This window comes from Astyanax mexicanus, chromosome 8 (assembly GCF_023375975.1).
Source record: "Astyanax mexicanus isolate ESR-SI-001 chromosome 8, AstMex3_surface, whole genome shotgun sequence".
Classification (NCBI taxonomy): Eukaryota; Metazoa; Chordata; class Actinopteri; order Characiformes; family Acestrorhamphidae; genus Astyanax; species Astyanax mexicanus.
This window is the reverse complement of record NC_064415.1, coordinates 40351175-40378275: the sequence shown is the minus strand read 5'-3', so window position 1 is coordinate 40378275 and position 27101 is coordinate 40351175. Positions and strand designations below refer to the sequence as shown.

The following is a 27101-nucleotide window of genomic DNA, read 5'->3' as shown; positions in this document are numbered from 1 at the left end:
CAGACTGTCACTTTAACAAATGTTAAAAGACCAAAACTTCATTAGGGAGGATACTGGAGGAGCCTATCTTATTTAAAACTCTTTTACACACATATGAATACGTCCTAACTTTTTCACGTGATTTTATGACAGTAGATCTGATTATATTTGTGTTTTTTTCAGTTGTAGGTCACATTAAAGGAGAGAACTGGAAGAATTTGTGCTGAATATCTCCTGGTGAAATAAATGTGGCCAGAAATACAGAAAGTTCAGATTGTACTACGCCACCATTTGTTCTAATAGGCTGAAAAAGAGAAAAACTTGAGTAAAGGTAGACAGTTATAATGAGGCTTCCTGTCATCTGAGCTAGTTGGAAATGTATTACCTTGCCCTCCTGGATAGTGACCACATCTGGCAGGCCTCCCACCACACGGGCCCGGTCTACGAGAAGAAGGAAGCAGTCAGATAAAATATAATATGACAGCTTTTCCTGCTCTTCCTCCTACTTGTTATTGTTTACTCAAAAAGAAAAAAATGACTTTATTAAATATATAAATATATTGACTAATGGATATAAGCATTTTCAAGACACTGAGGCAGGAAGATGTATCCCGCGCTGCATCAGCAGCAGCAAGACATCCTGCGCAAATGGAACGGAAAGATAGCTGAAAATAGCATCCACATGCTTTCAGAACAGGCTGTTTTCAGGAAAGAACACAACAACGGCGGCGGCGGAGACAATCACTTACTTCTCTCTGCGATGGCTGCCGCCCTGAGGCAGGAAAAGAGATAAGCACAGTGTTAGTGGAGGCTTTAAATAGCATCAGAAGGCTGTCAAGGTGATACAGTCTACTTCCACACTGCAGAGTCAGGAAAAGGTCTGAGCCCAGGCCGCTTATAATGAGGGTCTGAGAAAGTTTCTGTGAAGTTAACTGAACAAATAAATCTGTTTTCGCTAGTTTGTAACTTATTCAGCATGCATCATTACACCTCTGAAAAAAAATAAGAGACCAATTCAGTTTCTGAATCAGTTTCTTTGATTTTGATATGTATAGGTAGATATTTGAATAAAATGAACATGTGTTTTTTTCTATAAACTACAGACAACATTTCTCCCAATTTCCAAATAAAAATATTGTCATTTAGAGCATTTATTTGCAGAAAATTAGAAACGAATGAAATAACAAAAAAAGATGCAGAGCTTTCAGACCTCAAATATTACAAAGAAAACAAGTTCATATTCATAAAGATTTAAGAGTCGAGAAATCAATATTAAGTGGAATAACCACAGTAAATGATCACAGTTTCATGCATCTTGGCATGTTTTCCTCCACCAGTCTTACACACTGCTTTTGGATAACTTTGTTTTATTCTCTCCTGGTGCAAAAATTTGTGCAGTTCAGTTTGGTTTGATGGCTTGTGATCATCCATCTTTCTCTTGATTATATTCCAGAGGTTTTCGATTACATTTTTTAAGTGGTCTCTTTTTTTCCAGAGCTGTACTGTCATACCAAAATCTCTGAAATAGTCCACTTACAAAAAAAATTGTGAATTTAGCTATTTTATTTATGTATAATTTTTTTCTGTATTATTTATCACTACTAATTTACTTTATTTATTTGGTGTTTATGTGCTGGGTAGCTAATGGCTATTTTCCTCTAATTGTAGAGAGAAATATTGTTATTTACATTCATAATTTCTGTTTTATTCTTGTATATTTCCTGTCTTTATGTTGCTGTAATATTGCACATTTCCAAGTCCAGGTCCGGGGGTACCTCCCTGAAATTAATGCCTGTTTATGTCTGTTTATAGTTTAGTTCTATAGTTTAGTCCAGGCTTGAGACTAGAGCAATATTAGCATTAGTTGCTAACCGCACTAAGTGCTAGCTCTTTTGCCATTCAGAGGCGATTATATTGGGCTGTAGCCTGCTCCTAACCCGGATTAGCACTGCTGAAGCAGCATTAGCATTACCTGCTAACTGCGCTAAGCGCTAGTTAGCTCTTTCACCGTTTAGAGGTGAGTATATTGGACTGTAACCTTCTACTTTACTGTGTTAAAACAAGCTACGTGCTATGAACCGCTGTACCGAAATATACGGTACATTTTGTTTTCTAGATATAAATAGGAGGGATGTGAGATGAAAAATGTTTAGAACCTCTGGTATATGTAGAATAAATATAAAATATATGAATATATGTATGTGAAATATGTAATTAGGCACTTACTTCAACCTCTGGAACTCTGCAAAGGCTTCGTCCCAAACTAGAACAGAGCAGATAAGAAACTCATCAGCACTTTGGACTTATTAATTCTAAACCCTTTTTTGTCAAGAATATTATATTACAAAAAAAAAGATATTTTGTCCAGAATATTACAAAAAGCAAACATAAGTCAAAAAGCTAAAATTCACAGACAGGAAGATAAAAGTGAGGCAGTCAGAGTCTGATTGAAACATCTGAGACCTTACCTTTTCCGCTAAGGTCAAGAACCCTCTTGACGCCCGCAGAGCCATCGAAGATGTCGATGGCATATTTGCCCTTGTCCTTGTCTGTGGGCTCCTTGATTTTCAGCCACAGCTGCTCTCCTGTTACTCCGCACTGCACTCTGTCTGAATGGGAGATCTTTGATTCCCTGGAACGAACACAAACAAGCTCAGTGACTCACTCTGGGGCTGCTGGTCAAGATTACGCAATGCTAAATTACCAGTGATGGACACAGTACATAAGAAGTGCAGCACCTAAAAGTGTACATACTCTTTGTAAAAGGTTTTACCTAAAATATAAAACATACTTGCAGATCCAAATAACATATACTGTAGCTTTTCCAATTATAAAGTAAAACTTATTATAATAAACATTTTTTCCAATTATAAAGTTACACCTATTATGATAAACATTTTCTATTAAGACCTGTGTAACTGCAGATATGGAAATAAACAAGGACATAGTGCTTGCTAAGCCTGAGTGAATTGCAATCCAGGGCTATGAGGTGCATTAATATTTCATAAGCTTCAATCTCCAAATCCTCCAAACTTTTAGAACTTCTGCTGCATGTCTTGAAATGTCACGATCAGGGTATTTTGTCCCCAAATCAGATCCAATACTTTTAATGCTAAGAATTATCCAATTCTGGACCAATCATTGTGTTTGTATAAATAATACAGTCACAAATTAGATGTGTTGCAAGATGTGCTGCTAATTAAATATAAAGTAAAATCACCTAGTTTTTTTTTTAAGTTTATGGGCCATTCTACTGAATAGGTGCAATTTGCTTGTTGTAACTTTTCAAAATTAAACTTTTTTTTCCAACTCAGAACTTTTACAAGGCCTTATGCTGTGAAAAACACAGTACATTTTGTTTTCTATATATAAACAGGTGGGCTGTGAGGTAAAAAAAAAAGGCCTGTGGTTTCAGAGCACTAAACCATTTCTATTAGTGGCTATGAAAGCTAAGTTTACTTCGGTACAATTGATTTTACTATAATATATTAAAAAAAAAAATTAAAGAAAGAAGCATTGGTATGCTGATGTGTTTTTTTTTTTTTCAAAGTCAAGTCAAGTCAAAGTCAAAGTGGTTTTTATTGTCATTTCAGCTATATACAGAGTACACAGTGAAACGAAACAACGTTCCTCCAAGGACCATGGTGCACATAAACACAGTGTACACAGAACAATAGTGCAACAGTACAAAAGTGCAGACAGACAATACAACACCATACAGACAAAGAATAATAAATAACAAGACAGTGTGCAAATTTTGCAGTGTGCAAAAAGGACCAGGTGAGGTAGTAATTACTCTATTACACAGTGTGCAATAGAGTCCAGTGAGGTAGTAGGGTTTTTAGTGCTTTCCATTTTCTGGGGTAAGTGGGGTAAGAGTGTGTGTGCATGTACAGAAAAAACATCAGTTCAGTCTCTGCAGTTGAGGAGTCTGATGGCTTGGGGGTAGAAGCTGTTGCAGAATCTGGTCGTGCTGGACCGGATGCTGCGGTACCTTCTTCCCGAAGGCAGGAGGGAGAACAGTTTGTGTGAGGGATGAGTGGGGTCATTCACAATGCTGGTTGCTTTGCGGATGCTGCGGGTGGTGTAAATGTCCGTGATGGAGGGGAGAGAGACGCTGATGATCCTCTCAGCTGTCCTCACAATACGCTGGAGGGTCTTGCGGTCAGAGACGGTGCAGGTCCCAAACCAGGCAGTGATGCAGCTGCTCAGGATGCTCTCAATGGTCCCTCTATAGAAGAGTGTGAGGATGGGTGGAGGGAGACGGGCCTTTTTCAGCTTCCGGAGGAAGTAGAGACGCTGCTGGGCTTTCTTGGCTGTAGAGCTGGTGTTCAGGGTCCAGGTGAGGTTATCTGCTAAGTGGACACCAAGGAACTTGGTGCTCTTAACAATCTCCACAGAGGACCCGTCGATGTTGAGTGGAGAGTGGGTGTGTTGTGCTCTCCTGAAGTCAACAACCATTTCCTTTGTCTTGTCCACATTCAGGTGAAGGTTGTTGACTGTACACCAGTCTGTCAGCCGCTGCACCTCCTCTCTGTATGCTGACTCGTCGCCTTTGGTGATGAGACCCAGCACGGTTGTTTCATCAGCGAACTTGATAAAGCTGTTAGAACTGTGTTTTGCAGAACAGTCATGAGTCAGCAGGGTGAACAGCAGAGGACTCAGGACACTGCCCTGGGGGGCCCCCGTGTTCAGTGTGATGGTGCTGGAGGTGCTGCCCCCGAACCGGACTGACTGGGGTCTCCCCGTCAGAAAGTCCAGGATCCAGTTGCAGAGGGGGGTGTTGAGGCCGAGCGAGCTTAGCTTCCTGGTGAGGTTCTGTGGGATGATGGTGTTGAATGCTAAACTGAAGTCTATAAACAGCATTCTGACGTAAGTGTCCTTCTTCTCCAGGTGGGTGAGGGAGAGATGAAGGGTGGTGGTGATGGCATCGTCCGTGGAGCGATTGGGACAATACGCAAACTGCAGGGGGTCCAGTGAAGAGGGCAGTTGTGTCTTGATGTTCCTCATGACTAGCCTCTCGAAGCACTTCATGACGATGGGTGTAAGTGCAACGGGACGGTAGTCATTGAGGCAGGACACTGTGGACTTCTTCGGCACGGGAACGATGGTGGTGGACTTGAGGCACGTTGGGACAGTGGCGCTGCACAGGGAGATGTTGAAGATGTCCGTGAGAACATCTGTCAGCTGGTCTGCGCACTCCCTGAGCACTCTGCCGGGGATGTTGTCTGGTCCTGCAGCTTTTCGTGGGTTGACTCTGCGCAGAGTGTTCCTCACATCCACTGCAGTCAGGCACAACACCTGCTCGTCCGGCTTGGGCATGGTCTTTCTCGCCATCGTGTTGTTTTGTGCCTCAAACCGTGCATAAAAGTTGTTCAGGGCATCAGGGAGGGAGGCATCACGTTCACAGGACGGTGGCATTGTCCTGTAGTTGGTGATTGCCTGGATGCCCTGCCACATGCGCCGCGCGTCACCCGTGTCCTTGAAGTGGCTGTGGATTCTCTGGGCGTGTGCGCGCTTTGCCACTCTGATAGCTCTTGACAGGTCGGCTCTCGCTTTCCTCAGGGCCACCTTGTCACCCACTCTGAAGGCGGAGTCGCGGGTCCTCAGCAGCGCACGTACCTCAGCAGTCATCCAAGGCTTCTGGTTTGGGTGTGTGGTGATGGTCTTGGAGACAGTGACATCATCAATACACTTGCTGATGTAGCCAGTGACTGATGCTGCATACTCCTCCAAATCAACAGAATCGCCTTCAGTAGCAGCCTCCCTAAACATGTCCCATGCAGTGCACTCAAAACAGTCCTGAAGGGCAGAGATGGAGCCTGCCGGCCAGGTTTTCACCTGCTTCTGAACTGGTCTGGAGCGTCTGATGAGTGGTGTGTATGTTGGTGTCAGCCAAACACACATGTGATCCGAGAAAGCGAGGTGGGGGCGGGGCTCCGCCCGGTACGCGCTGGGGATGTTTGTGTAAACAAGATCCAACGCGCTCGCTCCTCTCGTTGCAAAGTTCACATGTTGGTGGAACTTAGGGAGCACTGACTTGAGATTTGCGTGGTTGAAATCTCCGGCGATAATAAACAGTCCGTCTGGGTGTTTGTTTTGCAGATCGCTGATAGTCCGATAGAGTTCACACAGAGCCTCTTTAGCATTAGCACCAATGCTAGCGCTGGGTGGAATGTACACAGCAGCTATTAGCACGGCGGAGAACTCCCGTACTAAATAAAAAGCTCTGCACTTGACTATCAGGAACTCCACCAGTGGAGAGCAGTGTTTGGCGACAGTCACAGCGTTGTTACACCATTCCGTGTTGATGTAAACACACACGCCTCCACCGCGGGTCTTCCCGGATAGAGCCGCGCTTCTATCGGCTCTGAACGTGGTTAGCCCGGCTAGCTGAATGGCGCTGTCCGGAATGTTGTCGGTAAGCCACGATTCCACAAAAACCAAAACACAGCAGTCTCTGAACTCACGCTGGGTAGAGACTGCTGTGTTTTGGTTTTTGTGGAATCGTGGCTTAACGACAACATTCCGGACAGCGCCATTCAGCTAGCCGGGTTTCTTTAATTATAAGAATTGTTTTTCCTTCTTGTACAAATCATGGTTTGTTTGTGTATTTGGTTTTGGAGTTTTGAAGACCTGCTGTTTAATACAAAGCAATTTTTTGTAAGAAAATGTGTTGCGCTGTATTTAGGTCTGTTTTGGCCTTTATGCTGCTTCTTGAGGAATCGGACACAATATTTTGTGAAGTTTTTAGAAAAATATCTAAACATGAAAGTTTAGTTATACAGATATCACTCCTCAGTTTAAAATAATTGCTTGTTTTCTAAAAAAAATAAACTGTGTAATGTTTAAGAAGTATATTCCACACATTTTAGCAAATCATAGAAATTGTGCTCCGAAAAGGGTTGAGTAAATGCTTTTCACTTCGTCAGATTTGTCCAAATATTTGCATAGGATTGTAGCCACTGTACTTCTTACAAAGCAAAAATATGTTGAAAAACTGAACTTTTATTACAGTATTACATGTCTTGCAGTGCAGTGTTTCTTAATCCTTGGTCCTGGTGGCACCCTGCTCTGAACATTTTTTGTATTTTCCTTACTTTAAAACCACTCTAAATAGCTCATTAAGGAGCTGATTAGTTGAATAAATAATTAGTTGATAAATGCTCACTGCAGGGTGCCTCCAGGACCAGGATTGAGAAACACTGTCTTGGTGAATTGGTTTAACTAGACTTCCACAATCTTGAGGCAATCTGCAGTGCTGTTAATTCTTTAATTATTAATTGAAGTGTCAGAGTGACTTTACAGACGCTCCCACTGGCAGCGCATTGGAGCTCTGTAGCTGAAACTGAAGCACTGTCTGTCTGTGAGCAGATGTTGCTGGAGATGAGTTTAAAAATAAAGCTGTCAGTTACGAAACCGACGGCAGCGTTTCTGTGAAGAGACAGGAATAAAAGTGTAATGAGTGAATGAGTGAGCATGAAAGAACTTACTTGAGAAGCCAGCCAACACGAAGTTCCTCAGTGTGGTACACTACGTTGGAGTAAAGGATGATGCCTTGTTCTGTGCTCTGAATCTGGAGCTCGGTGGAGGAGTTGGCTATGGGGGTGAAGACCAGAATGGAAATATGAGCATCACAAAACTACGCAGAGTATTAATAATCTTAATAATTTCCAATAGTTTCCAGAAGTGTGTGGATAGAAAAAAAGTGATGCACGATATTGGAATTATATTGCCATTGGTATTGATTTATTCAGATTTGACTAACAGAGAGTCATTTGTCATTATCACCCACTGTGCTGTAGGGTGCTTAGGGTGTTAATGGCATCTTCAATGTATTCCTGACAATGTGGAACAAGAAATGCTAAATGCTCACACTTCAGCCTCACTCACAAGATAACACCTCACAACTTAACTTAATAATGCTGTTCCCCTTTTCAAGCCGTCCCCTTAGGTAGTGCCTTATGATCAGTTTACATTCTATCCCATGACTTTTGGCATAACAGTGTATGTGTATAAGTCAATCTTACACCTGGTGAAAGATCTGTCAAGGTGCTCATTACTACATTCTAGACACAGTCAACACTTTCAATTAAATAGCAACAGAGCTTGTGAATATATCTACACCAATGGGCATGGTCAACAGCATTGTGGACGACCCCACCCATCCCTCACACGGACTCTTCGTTCTAATACCGTCCGGCAGGAGATAGCACAGCATTCGAGCCTCCACTACCAGACTCTGCAACAGCTTCTTCCATTAGGCAGTCAGACTCCTCAACACACAGAGACGGAACTAACCCACCCTCACCACCCCTCACACACAACAGAAACACTGTACTGAACCCATCCATCACTCTACACACACACACACTCTTAGCACACAGTGACTGAGATGTCTCTATCCCCTATCAGCAACATTTGCTGCTTCCTTCAATAAGAACTATATATATACTCTATCTCAGTAAAATTTCTGGTGTGTTGTTTTTTTGGTATTGGAAAACACAGGTAATTAACTGACTGATTATAACCCTGACAACAGTCAACTGTCAGACGGTCATTGCTATCTAGGCAACGCAGAAAACCCAACTTTTACATCAAGAGAACCCTTTCAATTTGTATTATATATGGAGGTCTATTTACTTAGAGTTTACATATGATAAAAGTTTGCATACTAGTATTAATTTGTATGTGCATAAAAGGTGTTGCAAATCAGAATCAGCCCACAGTTCCAATATTAGTGCATACAGTAAAAATATAGAATCTCACCTATAACTCTGAACATCTCATTCAGCACGGCCTGATAGCCTGTAAAGAGAAATCAAGAGCATGTGTTTTAGTCTGAGTGCAGCATTTTATTACCTTTGGCCTACAGAAGACATTCATGTTCATACACATACTATAAAAAAAAACTGTTGCGAAAATAGTTGCACCCAGAAGGAAGTGTCAGATGCAGTGCTATTCAGAAGGAAGATAAATGTTACCAGGAAAATAGACTAATATGGGCAATATGTTTCGAGTAGCGTACTCAACAGTAGTGTACTTTGTTACATTGCCTAAGTAAAAATGTTGGTTTTCTATACTCAAATAAAGTAAAGCTCTCGAAATGTACCAACTAAGCTTTTTTTAATATATTTGCATTGTATTAAAATGCATTGTTTCAATAGATAGATAGATAGATAGATAGATAGATAGATAGATAGACAGACAGACAGACAGACAGACAGACAGACACTTTATTTATCGCGAAGGAAATTTAAGAATTTAGGAATTTAGATATATATGCAGCTGAAACAGGCAGCCTAGTGCATTCCAAATTTTTCAACATTAGCATATTAATATAACATTTGAGTCATTATGGCTTTAAGAAAATGTATTTTGGGGAAGGGTAGTACACTATAGGCTCCTGTGGTGTGGCTTAAGCTTTTAACCTTAATATCATATTTACATTACATTACTTTTACTTTTATACTTTAAGTAGTTTTGAAAGCAGTACTTTTAAACTTTTACTTGAGTAAAAAGCTTGAGTTGATACTTCAACTTCTACAGAAGTATTTTAAACTCTAGTATCTATACTTCCACCTACAGAGTAATTAATGGGAATACTTTTCACACCTTTGAGTAGTGTGTAATGCATAATGTGTTGTGCAATATGCCAGATGTCTCAGCATGGAGTCATAGAGGTTCCTAATGGTGTCCCGTAATAAACCACCTGCACACATTTTCAATGTCTGGCCTTGTTAAATTGAGCAGCAGAGCATGCGTTCAGAATGAAGACCAAAAGAGATTGATATGGCATCATATGAAACTGCACCCCACACCATGACACCGGGTCTTCTGGATGTGTGATGCATGACAAAAAGATATTGATCCATACACAGACCCCCATCACGAAATCATGACTCTTCACTGAGTGGCAGGGAGTCATCTTCAGTGTCACACAACACTGCAAATATCTAAATCAAAAAGAGCAATAAATCTTATTTTTTCTCTGATAAAACATTCTGTTTTAATAAGCATTGTAAGTGTAAGATAGTTTTACTTATTTTAGGAATAATAATTTTATTCAGAACAAGTAATTTGAACTTAAAATAAGCACAAAAAGTCACCAGACAAGTTATTCTCATTTTTTATCTGATTTCAGTTTTACTTCGCTCATTTTGAGACTTTATTTTAAGAATTGCTGATTGCTTATTTTAAGAAATCTTACTAAGAAAAAAGTTCTCACCCCATTGGCAGTTTTTTTTTTTTTTTTGCTTAACTTAAGCATTTATGTCTCAATTTACATACTTCCATATTTTTTGCACTATACGGCGCACATAAAATTTTAATTTTAATAACTTTAATTTTTCCAAACATCCACAGTGCACCTTATGACCTGAAACGCCTTATGTCTGAATTTTACCAGTCGGGTATTAAGGAGCAGTAAAGCCACTCTGCTAAAGAACAGCGTTATACAGGAGTTTCCAGCACTGAGGCTGAGTGCAGCGCTAGCTCTATGGCCATTCAGAGGTGATTATATCGGACTGTAGTCTGTGTGTTGAAGTTACCGTGTTAAAACAAGCTATATGGGAAGAACCGCTAGCTGCATTTACTAGCACTAACCACGGCTGCCTAGCACTGCTAACCTGGGCTGGATAGCTAAAATGGCTGGTGATGCTAAAAGGGGCTGGCTAAGCATTTGCTAAGCAAGTGCTACTAACTACATCTGGCTAGCGCTGCTAACCAGGGCTGGCTAACGCTACTAACTATGTCTGGCTAGCAATGCTAACCGAGGTTGGCTAGTGCTGTTAATCGGGGTTGGCTAGTGCTACTAACTGTGGCTGGCAAGAGCTGCTAACCATGGCTGGCTAGCGCTGCTGTGTTAGCGGCGACAGCCTTGTTCACTTTAAGTGTGCAATTTTACCAGTGTCGCCTTATGTATAAAAATAGAGCAAAAAATAGACGTTCTTTTATAGTGCGCCTTACAATCTGAAAAATGCAGTATATTTTGTCTAGCTTCCGAAATTCAGAACGAGAGCCCCAAGAGTGCACTGCACACAAACGGGCACACAGGCGACAGACTTTTTTTCTCTAATCGCATGTGGGAAGGAAAGAGAGAAAACAAAGATGGTTCTGATTGGCCTGTTCTCTGCAAAGAGTCTGTGAATACAGCCAATCAGTTTTTAGTGTGGGCGGGCAGTGTTTTAGGGGGGGGGCTACCTCCCTGAAATCAACTTTTGCAACTTGGGATGTCTGCTAAGCTCTTGCTAACCAGGGCTGGCTAGTGCTGCTCACCGGGGCTGGCTAAGCTCTTGCTAATCGGGGCTGGATAGAGATGCTAACCACTGCTGGCTAAGTGCTTGCTAACTGTAGCTGGCTAGCACTATTAACTGGTACTGAATAAGCACTGATAACTGCGGCTGGCTAGCACTGCTAACTGGGGCTGGCTAAGCATTTGCTAACAGCGACTGGCTAAGTGCTTGCTAACTGTGGCTGGCTAGAACTTTTAACGGGGGCTGAATAAGCACTGCTAATTGCAGCTGGTTAGCACTGCTAACCTGGACTGGCTAAGCATTTGCTAACAGCGACTGGCTAGCGCTGCTAACCGGGGGTGGATAGCGTTTGCTAACAGCAACTGGCTAGCACTGCTAACCGGGGCTGGATATCACTGTGAGCACTAATGGCGCTTATTGTGCCTTATGTGTGAAAATAGACCACAAAATAGCCGTTTACTGATTATAATCCGTTGCGCCTTATAGTCCGAAAAATGCAGTATATTTTGTCTCGTTTTTGCCAATGGATTTTTTGCAGTACATGACCCTCAAAAAGTACCACCCACCATATTTCATTCCTGTCAGTCCCAGATTCCTTCTGAGTGCACCTGTATTTTTTTTTTTACTTGAGTGTATCATCAGCTTCTTACCTGCATCTGTCAGATCCAGCAGAGTACTGTCCTTTCCTCTCTCATCCTTCAGTTTGACCTCATAGACACCTGCATCCTTCTTGGAGAGCTGTGTGAAGAATTGTGAAGGATGTTAGGGAAGATCACTAGGGGCAGTGCAGAGCAGATATGATAAATGTAGACACGTTTTGAGTAAATCAAACAGGAACGAGAAAGAATCCGAAAAGTCAAGCTTTTCTCCTGCGGTGGATGCTGCAGGTAAACAGGGACACCAGAGAAACGGAAGAGGAGGACAGCGACACAGATAAAAGAACATGGAACAGAGCGAATCGGCGACAACTTATTAAAGGAAAAGCTCCAGACTTTTGGTTTCCTTGGGGCTTCTTCTGCAGCAGCTTTAGAGGGTTTCTTTTTTTCTTCTTTTTCCATCTTAATAACAAGCTGTAAATTAGACAAACATTGCAGTTATTGCCAGCGTCCTCTGCTGGAGCAGCATGGGACATGCACCTCCCCTGTTCTTGCATGCAGTAACTTTTTATCCCTCTTTATGTCTAGTATATCAATCTGTATATCAACCTATACTGATGTGATGAAGGATGCTGCACATGTTCTGTAATGTATGAGGCATCAGTAGTGAATTAATATTAGGTTCCAAGCCCACTAAACCTCTAAAGTTTCACACATACTGTACACATAAATAGAGCATATTGTTAATTTAATATAGCAGTATGAAAAAATAAGCGACAGAAAACAAAAACCCACTTGATGGAATTAGCTTTAATATATGTTAAACTGGGTTGATGTCAGTTGTAATGGCATGTTTATGTACATTATAAATCTTTATATATGCCTTGTGTGGTTCGAAACGTGCAAAAGGCAAGTACTAATTATCTTAATGAATCATGCGTGTGTTTGGGGCATAATGTAAAAAAAAACAATCAGTGTGTCACTTGCCATTCCCTTTAAGAGCCAGACTTTGGCAGATTGCTATTTTAACAAAGCAGCTCTGAAACTGACCTGTATGATCATGCTGTGAAGGTGCGTGAGCTCGTCATTTACAGGAACATTAGTGTTATATTATTTTAGTATTCTGTTCATTGTTAATGTAAAATTTGAGTCTGTGCTGCTGCTTGTCATTGTGTGGGTGTATAAGAAGCGTGCGTCTGTGTTGCCAAGATAATTTAATGAAGATCTGACAATTAACTGTTGTCAGGGTTTAAATCGGTCAGTGTTGCACCTGCATTTTATGCTGCTAAGATAGCAATATACCAGAAATGGTCCTGAACGCACCTCACTTCCAGACCACCACTACTTTTGTTGTAGATATATAGCAATGAGCATTGCAACACACTTTGTGCAGGGTGTAAAATTAAGTTTAACACTGGACAACATGCTAATGGCAAGGCAATGTGAATTATCAAGCATGAATTTATATGAGATAGTGGGTGCCAGATAAAAGGAACATTGTATGAAGTATTCTATTCTATATAAAAATATACGATTTCTCAATTCACTGTATGTACCATGTTTGTATCAGGAATACATCATACAACACGTTACCATCCACAGTGGACAGTGCAGTGGGTGGCAATGATTGTGGGCCCCACACAAACAAAAAGACTACAGGTAAACTAAGTTTTGTTTAGCTTTCATGGAACATGACAAAAGTCATGGGATATGATAAAACTAGTGACATGTCAGTGTGCACTATATTGTTTAAAAAGTGAATGAATTGGATATAAAAAAATTACATAAGTACAATAATTAATAATTATTTCTCTATGGACATATTGTTTATGAGTCCATGTCACAGAGAGGGAGAGTAACCTTTAGCATAGCCAAGCAAGCAAAGGTATTTTTGGATTCCTTTCTCATCCCCAAAGCCCTCCCACAGCTGCCTCACCTTGCCGATGTTGAAGGATAGCACTCCTTCAGTGATGCCAATCTTCTGCGCATCTTCATCGCCCTCCTCGATCTCAATTTTATCCTTAAACCAGGCTATCTCAGTGTCAGCTTTGATATTCCCTACCTGCAGAGGGACAGACAGAGAGAGAGAGAGGCCCGAAAGAGATCAAACATCAATCAGGAAGACCAGAGAAAAGCCAGAAAGAAATCTGTTACGCCTCACTCAACATCCCATCCCAACCTTGCATTTCAGATACACGTCACATTCTGGTGTGACCTCGAAACTGAGGTACTCCACAAAGTGAGGACCTGTATGGGGAGACAGGAAAGCGTGAGGATATTGTTTTATGCTCTTTACTCTTTAGTATTCAGACACGCCTCTGGCTGTTTACCTTGTTTCCTGACCCACTCAGCTCTCTCAAACTCAGACTTCTTCTGAAGCTCAGCAAATTCTGCAAAACAAAACAGAAGATGGAAAATCACAAAATGCTGCTTTTGTCACTGCCTGTTCAAACTAAAACAGTGTTTAAGTTATTTAATAAAACAGATGCAAGAAGAACATACTATAATATTCACAGTGATTTAAAGTCTAGGCTGCAACTGAAGGAGGTAAAGAACTAGTACTAACATTTTTCAGATTTTTTTTAATATCAGACAAATATAACCTGAGTAAATTCAAAAAACAGTTTTTTAATGTATTAAGGGAAACAATCTATCTAAACCAACCTAGCCCTATCAGAAAAATTAATCCCCCCATATACATACATACAAATTTACTGTGAATAACTACATTTTTTGGAAAGCTGAATTCAATTTCTCTAACCACAACCAGGCCTGATTACTGCCAGACCTGTAGAATCAAGAAATCATTCAAATAAAACGTGTCTGACAACATGAAGCAGGATAAAAGATCTCAAAAAACAACACAATATTTCTAAATTCATTACAGACATTACCAGACATCTATCAGTCTGGAAAAGATTACAAATTATTTTTTAAAGCTTTGGGACTCCAGTGAACCACAGTGAGAGCTACTATTCACAAATGGACAAAATGTCTCAAAAAGGGCATGGACAACTCATCCAGGAGGTCACAAACTAATCCAGAACAACATTTAAAGAACTTCAGATCTTACTTGCCTTAGTTAAGGTCAGTGTTAATGATTTAATAATAAGAAAGAGACTGGTCAAAAATGGTATCCACAGAAGAGTTCCAATGATAAAACGAATGCTGACCAAAAATAACACAACAGCCCTTCTTACATTTACCAAAAAACATCTTGATGATTCCCATAACTTTGAGAAATTATTCGGTGGGCTGATGTGACAAAAGAGTTGTACTTTTTCGAAGGTGTCTGCTTTGTTACATCTGGCGTAAAACTAACTAAAAATTTCAGAAATGGAACATCATACTGAATGTAAAACATAGTGGTAGTAGTGTGATTGGCTGGGGCTGTTTTTCTGCTTTAGGGTCTGGACAACTTGCTGTAATAGATTCTGCCGTATCTCAGGCAATCCTGAAGAAGAATGTCTGGCCATTAGTTCATCACCTTAAGCTCAGGTGTACTTGGGTTCTGCAGCAGGACAATGACCCAAAGCACACAAACACGTCCAACTCTGAATGGCTTAAAAAAATAAAAAATAAAATAAAGGTTTTGGAGTGGCCTAGTTAAAGTCTGATTGAGATGCTGTAGCATGATCTTAAATAGGCTGCTTATGCTGGAAAACCCTCCAATGTGGTTAAATAAAAAAAAAATCTGTAAAGTGGACCAAAATTCCTTCACGGAGATGTGAAAGACTCATTGCCAGTTATTGTAAAGCTTGTTTGCAGTTATTGCCACCAAGGGAGGAACAACCAAGTTATTAAATTTAGGGGCAAACACTTTTCCACACAAGGCAAGATCGGTTTGGGTAGAATTTATATATTTAAATTAATAAAATATTTGTACTATCAGCTTCATGCTGTACAAACTAACAGGAGTCCTAAACCAGGACCTGCAGAAATCTGTCAGCTCAGGCTGAGGCTGAAGCTGCTGTTTCTTCTGATCTTATCCTGCCCTCTAGAGGACAGACACTAGAGTACAGCAATGAGAACAGGCTGATGGACGCTGTTGTTGTGATGTACTGTACATTTTTAGAAGAGCACCTTTATCATTACTGTACCTTGTCCAATAAGCACCAAGCTGGTCCGTCCAGTAGCTTTGCCATCAACGAGGTTAAATGTGAAGGTTCCTTCATCAGTAACTTCCAGGGAGTCCATAAACATCTCAATAATGCCGGTGTTCTTGTCAAAGTTCATTGTGTATTTCTGATGTGAAAAAAAACACACAGTTAAAATAAATATTTAAGTAAAAAGGAATTTAAAAGAAAATTAAGAAGAAATCAACATATTTATTTAGAACACAAGATACTAAGTAGAATTTTGGGCAAATGGATTGTATAACAAAAATAAAAAAGTTAAATCAACTTCCCTTTTAGTTGTAATAACTTGATGGTTTAATTTATGCTAACTCAGGTTTTTATTCAACATAACTTACAAAAAAATAGCAAAACAGTTGTCTTAAAAAATTAACTTATCTTAAGTAAAATCACTATAACGTAACTTACAGTTCCCCATTAGTTGTAATAATATGAATATTAATATTTTTAGGTTATCAATCGGCAATATGCAATCGGTTTGCTCAAAGGTTTGGACACACATCTTAAAATTAAATGTTTTCTTTTCTTTATTTGGATTATTTTGTACATTTCAGATTAATATTGAAGACATCAGAACTATGATGGGATGCATGTGCAATTAGGAAGTAAACTAAAATTGTTAAACAAGCCAAAATATGTTCATATAAAGTAGCACCCTTTGCCTTTTTTTTTTTTACACATCTTTTTTGGCATTATTCTCTCAGCTGGTTTCATAAGGTGGAACCTGGAATGGTTCTCCAACTGTCTTAAATGAGTTCCTGGAGGTGCTAAACTCTTGTTAAATGCTTTTCCTTCATTCTGCACTAACAAATGACCTGGGTTGGGATTTTATGTCAAGTTTTTGTGAAGGCCAAACACTTTTTGGGCCATATTTGAGCAATCTTAAGGCACATCTTTAACCGTGCACAGTGCAGCTTGATTTAGGGCATGTCAGTGTGTCTTTGCTATCGTAATGACGGGAAAAGTATGCCTTGCACGGCTCAAAAAACACAATAGGCATACACTAAATTCTCTTATTTATCTTAATCATGAGTGTGTTTTGAGCGTAACATGAAATAAACCAATCACAGTGTCACTTTCCATTCCCTTTAAAAGCCAGGTGTCCTCTGACTTTGGCAGATTGCTATGTTAATGGTGCAGCTCCTCTGCGCTTCTTAGCAGAGGAAACTGACCTGTGTTCATGCTGTGAAGGTGCATTAGCAGATCATTTATGGGAACAGCAATGTAATTTTATTTAGAATTCTGTTTATTATTTATGTAAAACCTAGATTTCTTGAATTGCAGTTGTGTGTGTAACAAGCAGGGTTTATACACACACACTAAGTGCATGTGGCACACTTGTGTTGCCAAGATAGTAATGGACGTCCGACTGTTGAATGTTCTCAGGGTTCAAATCAATTAGGGGTGCACCTGTGTTTTCCACAGCCAAGATAGCAATATGCCAGAAGGGTACCTGGACACACCTTAATTTCAGACCACCATGCCCATCAAGGTAGATATATTCACAAGCACCTTTGCTATTTAAATGACGCAGGCAGAAGGTGTAAAAAAAGACTGTTGATGGGGTGTGAGGTAGCAATGAGTAAGTGCAATGAGTAAATTATTGCATTTTCGTTTCTTCATAGTTTTTAAGTCTTTAATATTACTCTACAACGTAAATAATATAAATAAAGAACAAATATTAATAAGGATCAATGTCCACACTTTTGCTGCCATACCTTTCCTTGAGTAACAATGTTGTCATTGAAGACATATTCCACTTGGCAGTTAGCAGTAAACTTGCCCACTTCAGCCCAGAAACGCACGCGTCCCTTCTCCTGAAGCTCAATGGCCATATCAGACTTGAAGGGAATAACTGGGAGAATAACATAATAACTTAAGCATAGCTTTGTCACAGACAGATTTAATCACATCATCACGACATAAAAGAAGGCATGGAAGTGAAGGCCACACTTTTATAATGCTACCGCCCTTGATTGATACGTACTGGGGAACTGGTGTTCATTGCTGAGTTCCAACAAGCGCTTCAGACCTATAAAAGAAAATGAAAAAAATATATATTAAGACTATAGAGTTCATGCATGAAATTTCATGCATTGAGTTCTTCACAATAATAAAAACAAATAAAATATTTTGTATTATTTTTCGCACTTAAAATCCTTTAATTTTCCCAAAAAATGAAAAGTGTGCCTCATAATCAGGTGTGCCTTATGTATGAATTTTACCAGTCAGGTTGTAAGTAGCAGTAAAGACACTCTGCTGAAGTACAGCTTTATACAGGAGTTTTAGTTTAGTTCTCCAGCACTAAGACTCGAGCAGTATTAGTATTAGCGGCTGACCGTGCTAAGTGCTAGCTGTTTCACCGTTCATAGGTGAGTATTATTCAGCCTGTAGTCTGCTGCTAACCCAGGCTAGCACTGCTTTAGCAGTATAAGCATTACTTCGCTCTTCAGAGGTGAGTATTACTAGCTTGTAGTCTGCGTGTTTACCATGGTAAAACAAGCTACATGGGACAAACTGCTAGCCTATAATGCCCTAGCTTACCGGAACACTCAGGGTTCCTCAGTGTAGCGTTGTCGGGTGGCAATAATGAAAATCTGTAAATCTAAGCTTACTGTAAAAAAATTGAAGCGCTTCTACTCTACTAATGATAAAACTCTTGCACCTGGACTTTAATTCAAAAAACAGGAGGATCAGTAAAGTTTTTTTTTTTTTATTTCTCGGTCATGTGACATCGCGTTCAGTAGCTCCTCCATTTCCAGTCGCTGTTGTGTTTACATGGATCTCCACTATTTTCTTAAACGCAAGGTGACGAAACTCAGACATGTGTGTCTGGACAGGAATAAAATTATCAGACAACCACAGAGTTTAGCGAAAAACAGTAGGAAATTCAGCCTGTAATTTTCTAAAAGGATGTCTAAAAAAAAAACATACATGGTTTTGTGGATGCTAATAAATTCACAAATTCCCATAAAAGAGAAAATTACCCCCTGGACCCCCTGAGAAACTAATCCAGTCTGGACAGGGCTTAAGACATATTAAGACAAATTAAGGACTCTTTTTTAAGAGTTTTTAATGATCTGCAGACACCCTGCTAATGCAATCATGATTCTGACTAGAAAATAACATGTCTTCAGTTGTCTATGTGACATTGACCTACGCAAAATAAAAAAAAAAACAGGAAAAAAAAGACAGGCCACTGCAGACAATTATCTGAGAAGGCCTGCCAGAGCTTCTCTCAAGACGCAGACATCACAAATCAAAACAGAGATCGGAATATCACTGACGCTCGGCGGCCAGAGAGTCCAGGAAAGTGACTCACCTTCCTCTGTCAGAGTGTAGCTGGAAGAAACTCCATCAGTGTTGGTGACCACACAGGAGTAGGTGCCCAGGTCCTCCAGGGAGGGGTCCTTGAAGATGGCTCTGGATCTAATGACAGATTAGTTGGAGCAACTCAGATTACTTTGTCTCTCACTTTGTAAGAACAGCGTCGGAAGTATTTTTATTCGCAGTTCTCAAACTTTCCAACTCTTCAAGCTTCCTGCCCACTTTCCAACTGTCTCTGCTCTTACATCACATCTGGCAGAGCGAAGCCTGGCACACACGTCCTCTAGCCTGCATGACAGCTTGCCGCCACTTATCTTCACACCAGCGCCCACGCGGCATTGTCAAGTCCCCCCCAAAGTGCTCATATAAACGTTCATCACCTTCCGCTGCCATGTGACCAACAAAGGAACTGTAGACCTCCTTAACAAAGAACACGTCAGACTGATCACAGGAACTGTGTTACATAATAAACGGCTGCGATTGGCCAACTTACTTGCCCCCGACTGTTTCGATGTTGAGGCGAGAGGTATCGGTGAGGGCCTTGTAGTTCTTGGACCACACAAACTGAGAACCTTCGGACATCTCTGAGCACTCGAAGATCATGGAGATCACACCGTCGTCGTCCACGTCCACCACAATCTCATTGGTGCCTAGACATGACCAAGACCAAGAAAAAAAAATCGAATATCTTTGGAAAGTTACTTTATTTCAGTGATTCAGTTCAAAATCTGAAACTCATATATTATATACATGTATTACACACAGAGTGATCTATTTTAAGTCTTACAGCCAATGAAAACCCAAAATTTTGAATATTATATAAGACCAATTGGTACTTTTGGCAGTGTTGGCAGTGTGCCAAGTCCTGCTGGAAAATGAAATCCGCATCTCCATAAAAGTTGTCAGCAGAGGGAAGCATGAAGTTCTGTAAGATTTTGTGGGAAAACACTGCACTGACTTTGGACTTGATAATAAAACACGGTGGATCAATACCAGCAGATGACATGACTCCCCAAACCATCACTGATCATGAGTAAATTTTACATTTTATTTGCAAATCAAGGGACCAGAGTCTAAAGAAAGAGTGGAGAGACACTCTGTGATGGTTTGGAGAGTCATGTCATGGATTTAATTTTCCAGCCGGACTTGGCACACTGCCCAGATTGCCAAAAGTACCAATTGGTCTTATATAATGATTTTCATTGGCTGTAAGCCATAAAAGAAGTTAATTAAAATAGATCACCCTGTGTGTAATACATCTATTTAATTTATCAGTTTCACATTTTCAACTGAATAACTGAAATAAGGTAACTTTTCAATGGTATTCCATTTTTTTAAATGCACTAGTATCTAAACACCATCAGAAAAACAAACAGTGATGACGAATACAGAAAAACTTCAGAAATTCAAATGTGCCAATAACTGGCTACCCACCAGGTCGGGTCTCTGCGACAACAGGGCCCAAGGATTTCGATGGTCCACCAACGCCAACCACGTTCTTAGCGAACACACACAGCTGGTAGGAGGTGCCTTCCTTCAGTCCAGATATCTGAGTCATCACAAACAGTTTGTTTGTTATATTAATAACTTGTACGTAAATGCAACACACTTGACAATGACATCATCTACCACACAAGCTTTCTATGACCAAAGAGGTCATCCACGCCTCAAGTTTCAACTCAAATTTCCTTGGCTGACATGACCAGATAGATGTTTGCAACCAACCTTCATATATGTTTCCTTGGTGGATCTTTCCTGAACACCTCTCCATTTGCCCTTCTCCTCCTTGATGTCCACGTAGTACCCAGTGACGGAACTGCGGCCGTTGAATGTGGGCGGCTCCCACAGCAGCACCATGGAGTCCTTACGCACCTCCAGCACACGCAGGCCATGAGAAGGTCCTTTGTTAATAGTCAAAACACAAACATATGACAGGAAAACGTCATTTCAAACTGTAAATTGAGGGACTGATGGGTTGATGGAAAATATCCAGGTCAAAAATCCTAAAACACCACCATTTTTATTTGTCCAAATGCAGACAAATTGCCTTTTTTTTTTTTTAATCTTAGCAATGACTTTATTACTGCATTTTGCTTGTCAGACCTAATTTTTTTCTTCACTGTTGAAACTAAGATGGTACGTGTCTACTAGCACTTTTCTTCAATACATTCTGTCTTGCTGGATTACTTTTTAAATTTAAATAAAGCAACAGAAGTAGGCAATCAAAAATTTTAGATTTTTAATTTGAAATCAACCTTACTGTAATCTATAGTTCTAAAAATTTATAGTCTGCCATTTTTTTTGCTTTTCTTAAAAAGCATCTGTTCTCTGTGTGTGTGTGAAGCTCATATGTGTGTGAAGTCGCAGCCTGCTGTTCCCTGATTGGCAGGACGCAGTGCGGCAAACAGATTCTTTGAATTAAGTTGAGCTCTGCTGAACTTTTTTGCCAAAAGGCGGGGCTGCGTTCATCACAACACAACCCAGCATGCACCGCAACATGTGGCAACTCTCTACATTCAAATGCATAGGATGCATCGATGCTTAAGTGCAATGTTAAGATAAGCTAAAGGCTAAAGCTTTTGCCATGTGGGTCAGCCAGACCTCTTCCTCTACCAGTTTTCTCCAGTTTACAAAAGTCTTTTGAAGGTGTAGGAAACACTACTCACCACTCTCTGGATTTATTTGTAATTTCTCTAAAGAAAAGACTTCTACTTTTAGTAGTTTAGTAGTTATCTGTGTTTCTGTGTCTTTTTCTAGTAATTATGATGAAAGTGTGAATGTGCTGTATGTAAGTGTGTAAATGCTGCAGTAGAGAGTGCAGTAACATGATCTGTTCCAGCAATGCTTTACTACAGATAACAGCTTTGTAAATTGACATTTTTAAAATCCAATTAAAAATCCAAAACTTTTATTTTTTTCCATTGCTGCATACCAACTGTAAGCTGTTACATAAATAAATAAATAAATAAAAACTTTCTTTTAACAATATATACTTCTTTCGGGTTTTTACAATATCTTCTAACAATATACAATTTGTTTTGTTTTTGTTTTGTTTTTTTACAATATTAAAATAGATATTTTTAAAGGCTCTAGCATTTTACTGTAAAATTTTGTACATTGGATTTTGTACCATTTCCGGTTATTGACCTGAAATGACCTGAACTTTTGATTGGTAGTGTATGTTAATTCAAGTGCCAATATTCTGTAATGCATAATTTCTAGCAATGCATCAAAACTAAAATATTTGGTTGAAACTAAAACTAAACAAAATAGAACATTTGCTCAAAAGCCAAATACTGAATACAGAATAACCTTAACATATTTTTTTGTCTTGCTTTTAAAAAATATCTATAATTTATTTTTTATAATTTCTTATATAATTTATAAATATTCATTGAACACTTAACAACTGTTGCATTCCAGCAGACTTATTAATGAAGCACAATACCGCATTTCTACTACATATACTGCATTGTGCTGTGGAGGCCCACGCAATTACAAAAAATGAAAGACAGTAGCAAGGCTCAGAATAAGCTACTCCTGCTATCAGCCAGGTTTAAACAAAGATGTAATGCTTATGGCCTTGGCATGGCTAAATAGGTTTAGATGCGATGCTAATTGTCTGAGCTGGATTACTCACTGAGCTGTTTTTACACTGCCCTGTGGCTATAGTGAGCCCTTCTGTCTGTTGGTAGATTTAAGCTTCCTCTGATATATTTTTGGCTTTGTATCTTGAAATAGTAAACAGTAAAGTAAACACAAAGTTAAACACTACAACATAATCTAAAATCAATTTAAAAAATAATCCCTTATTTCTCCCCTGAGTAACTGGGCCTTGAGTACCTGCTACCCTGTCATAAAGCATTAATTTCTAAATAGCAGGGCCTGAAGTACCTGCTGCCCTGCACGTTTCAGTGTTTTCCCTGCTCTCCACTCACATGATTAATTGAATTAATCAGCTCATTAGCAAGCCATTCCGAAGTTAAAGTAGGCGTGTGACAGCAGGAAAACAAAACGTTAAAATATGCAGGGCTGGAGGGTACTTCAGGAACAAGGGCTGGGAACCAGTGCCTTAAAGTAAAAATGCTAATGTGGCTAATGTAATCTAATGGGAACCGGTTAGCATGATCTCATTTCCATAATGTTAAATGACTGATTAAATGAATGAAATGAGAGCTTAGAGACATTATTTCGCATTGGATTGTTTTGAATGAGGTCCATTGCGAAGATTAGTCTTGTATTAGAGAGTTATAGCAGATAGATTTACCTGGCACTGCGACGGTCCACTCCTTACATTCAAATGGAGTACTGGGGACAGAACCCTCGCTGATGCCAGTCTGGTTGACTGCGCGCACCTGGAACTGGTAGAAGAGGTTCTCCTTCAAGTTCTCCACCTGTGCACAAATAGAAAGCAAAAAAAAAAAAAAGATTTTACCTCATTTTTAACTTATCTAAAATTGTGTATAAAGCTTTGAAGTATAGAAAAAGGCAAGTCTCCCAAAATACATTTTTACATATTCCCTCTATTGTCATTGTCTCAAATATTATTGGACAATTGACTGATGATGTCATGGCCAGGTGTGGCCTTTACCCTTATAATTTTTGTTATTTTATGACAAATAAAAGTCTGGGGTTGAATCCAAATATATGGCCAAAAATACCTCAATTTAACTCAAGGATTCCACCATTACAACCCATAATTGGTTAATATTATTGATTAGGAAAATGTCATTTACATTGCATAATACATTTTGCAATGTCACTTAAAATATAATAATTCAGTCACCTTGCCATAAGCGACAACCACACTCACAAGATAATACCTCACAACTACTACTAAGTAATCTCCAGAGGTAACACTCTGTGGTCAGTGTAGATACTGCTATTCCATGACCTTTGGCATGTCAGTTAATTAGACTACAGCTAGTTGGCCCTGCCCCATTCAGGCTGAAGCTATAAGAGAGGTTTCACTTCAGTTCAGTATTTGAATGTGGTGCAGTACAGGGCAGCCAATCAGAAAAGAGCTAGACATACATATTACATTACAGTTAAATGGTGGAAAATCTGATTCACATTACATAACATAGCTTAGCTTAACAAGTGGTTAGCACAGACTTGTAAATTAGAGAGATACACTATTGGTCAAAAGTTTTAGAACACTCACACAATTCTTTTCATTTATTTTTGCAATTTAAGCTCAATAACCAGAAAGGCTCCTGAAGCAGCAATATTTACCTTATAGGTAGTGGTAGTGACTGCCTTCAGGTTGACCTCATGCCACTTGCTCTTAACATTTCCTTTCACGGTCCTGTAGTCCAGGTAGTAGCCCCTGATGTCGGCTCCCCCTGTCTTTGCAGGAGCCTGCCAGCCCACCACCATGTAGTCACGCACCCGCTCCAGCAGGGTCACAGCAGAGGGAGGTGAGGGGACCTCTGTACAGAGAACAGATCAGATTAACACCCTGCTACCCAAAATTAAAGGAGTGAAGCATCCATACTAGCTTTTCTTATACAAGATTCAGTAATAAACCAATGTCTATACCAGCCCAATAATTATTATTTCATTATCCTCCTATAACCCAGACTTTTGTTTGGTGTACATTTTTTAAATTTCTGGGAATTTAAATCGGAATTCACGCATAAAAACTAAACATTATCTTTGTCAGAGATGGTAAACAACAAATTGCATTTACTCACATTACTGTAATTGAGTAGTTTTTTCTGTACTTATACTTTTTAAATCATTTTTAAACTTAAGTATGTTTTGTTTGAATTATTGTACTTCAGTGAATTTTAAATCACATACATTACTGAGAAAAAAAAGTCCTAGAAAATACTGGACTTTTCGGCTTCAAGTACAAGAAAGGCAACAGCTTTATTATCCAGTGTAAACTGTGTTTGCTCAGAGAGAGGGAGCTAGCTTCTTATAAAAACTCAACATCAAACCTGCACAAACATGTTGAGCTAAGCTAACAGTTCGTTTTCTACAGTTTAGCTGGTAAGAGGCTTCTACAATAACCTTAAAAGACATCAATAGATAACATTGCTAATGTTGGTTAGCAGTAGCATCCTGTTGGTAACTAGCTAACAATGTTATTATAAATTATGCTAACTGTTAGCCTACCTGAGGTGATCAAAAACATGTTGCCGCTGTCCAATGAAAAACATATATCTCCACTTTATTTATTTCCATTATTTATTCACAGCAATAGTCGATTTTGTTATATGAACATGTCATGATTGATGGACCCACAGAAATGGTCACAAATTGCTTGGAAAAGGTCTGGTTTCATTAACTTACATTCAAATTAGAAGAGGTTTTTACTAACACTCAGCTAGCTAACTTAGCTAGTTAACCTAGCTGCTGGTTAACTAGCTAACTTTAGGGCATCACGTGTCTTCAGAAAGGGAGCGGGAGGATCAGAAATTAATTATTATTGTCTATTGCATAATTACTCTGTGATGGAGAGCTTAAATTAGCTTGATTGATTTTTATTTTAATTTATCTTTCCGTTCCACCTTAAGTGTTTCAGCCTCTGCTGTCTGTTGCACCATTTAAGGTGGAACTAGACAGTTAGCAAGTTGGTTAGCTCCTCAGACAAACTGCTAGCAAATTTTTAAATGTTGAAAATGGCCATAAAACATTAAAACTACACATCAAACTATGGTAATATAGTGATTATCCTATTTTTTAGGAAAAGGAAAATACTCTTTTTTTTTGTTTGTTTGCTTGTACCGCCATCTTGCCAGTGTTGACAGATACCAAGACATGTCCCCACAAATATGACACAAAGCTCGTGTGAAGAGGAAAGTGTATCATGTGAAAGAAGGTACCAGTGCTTAAAGAAACATGCTAATGTGGCTAACAACATCAGTTTTAAATTTTTTTTTTTTTTAAGTTTGTAGTTGTAATATGGACATACTGTACAAAGCATTAAATGTAAAATAGAAAACTGTAATCTTGATCCTACATTGTTCCGCTAATTGTATGTTTGCAGAAATTGATGAAATAAAGCCAAAATGATGCTGTTCATGCTAACATTTTAGATAGATAAAATTAGTACAATACAAAACAAAACAGCATGCCGTATTGAAGTCATGTTTTCACTGGACAAAAGAATTGCCCACAGTTAAGTGCACAATCAATTTATTTAGCTTGGCACACATCAGTAAAACTTCAACATACTAAACATCAAAATATGTCATGCAATTTAAACATGCAGTACAGATATTTTGTCAAGAATTAGAGATTATACATTTTACAGTTGATAAATAAATTCTATAAATAATTGTCAAAAAAGAGTGTTTCTCTGTGTTTTTAGAAGTTTTGAAAGCTCAGAAATAATTAAGAAATTGTGCACTATACTGTACACAGTCAAAAGTTTGAACACATTTTTTTTTCTACAAAAAAAAACGGCTCACATGAAATTTATTCATACTAGAGACCACAACTAGACCCAAATGTATGCACCTGCCTAATTTAGTTTAAATAATTGTTGCACACTTTCTGTAAATCCTATAAACTTTATTTCACATTTCAAATATTGCTGTGTTCATCTGCTATATATATATATATATATATATATATATATATATATATATATATATATATATATATATATATATATATATATATATATATATATATTAAAACAATGATTTATAAAGGAAAATCATTAAAATTATCAGGGGTGCCCAGACTTTTTCATACCAATGTATACTGTTTTTTTACAATTAAAAGTACCAAATAAAATACATTTACAATTTATTACTTTAAAATCAGATGTAAATAAGAGATGTATGACTGTC

General features: G+C 39.0%; 1 protein-coding gene across 3 annotated transcripts in view; it reads right to left on the bottom strand.

Annotated features, from left to right (window-relative positions):
• myom1a (myomesin 1a (skelemin)) overlaps positions 1 to 27101 on the bottom strand; it is a 78695-nt gene that overhangs the window by 5760 nt on the left and 45834 nt on the right. For 2 of the 3 annotated variants that reach the window (XM_049482462.1, XM_049482464.1), the window contains 20 exons: positions 24529 to 24725; positions 23561 to 23687; positions 21019 to 21194; positions 20728 to 20842; positions 19787 to 19943; positions 19289 to 19395; positions 17954 to 17998; positions 17685 to 17821; positions 15931 to 16075; positions 14161 to 14220; positions 14010 to 14077; positions 13767 to 13892; positions 12227 to 12304; positions 11885 to 11972; positions 8749 to 8787; positions 7473 to 7578; positions 2448 to 2611; positions 2206 to 2242; positions 729 to 751; positions 365 to 420 (listed from right to left, as the gene is read on the bottom strand). In XM_049482462.1, coding sequence (XP_049338419.1) covers positions 365 to 420; positions 729 to 751; positions 2206 to 2242; positions 2448 to 2611; positions 7473 to 7578; positions 8749 to 8787; positions 11885 to 11972; positions 12227 to 12304; positions 13767 to 13892; positions 14010 to 14077; positions 14161 to 14220; positions 15931 to 16075; positions 17685 to 17821; positions 17954 to 17998; positions 19289 to 19395; positions 19787 to 19943; positions 20728 to 20842; positions 21019 to 21194; positions 23561 to 23687; positions 24529 to 24725 — 2051 coding nt within the window. The remainder of the gene's footprint in view (positions 1 to 364; positions 421 to 728; positions 752 to 2205; positions 2243 to 2447; positions 2612 to 7472; positions 7579 to 8748; positions 8788 to 11884; positions 11973 to 12226; positions 12305 to 13766; positions 13893 to 14009; positions 14078 to 14160; positions 14221 to 15930; positions 16076 to 17684; positions 17822 to 17953; positions 17999 to 19288; positions 19396 to 19786; positions 19944 to 20727; positions 20843 to 21018; positions 21195 to 23560; positions 23688 to 24528; positions 24726 to 27101) is intronic. The other variant, XM_049482463.1, reaches the window with a different exon arrangement.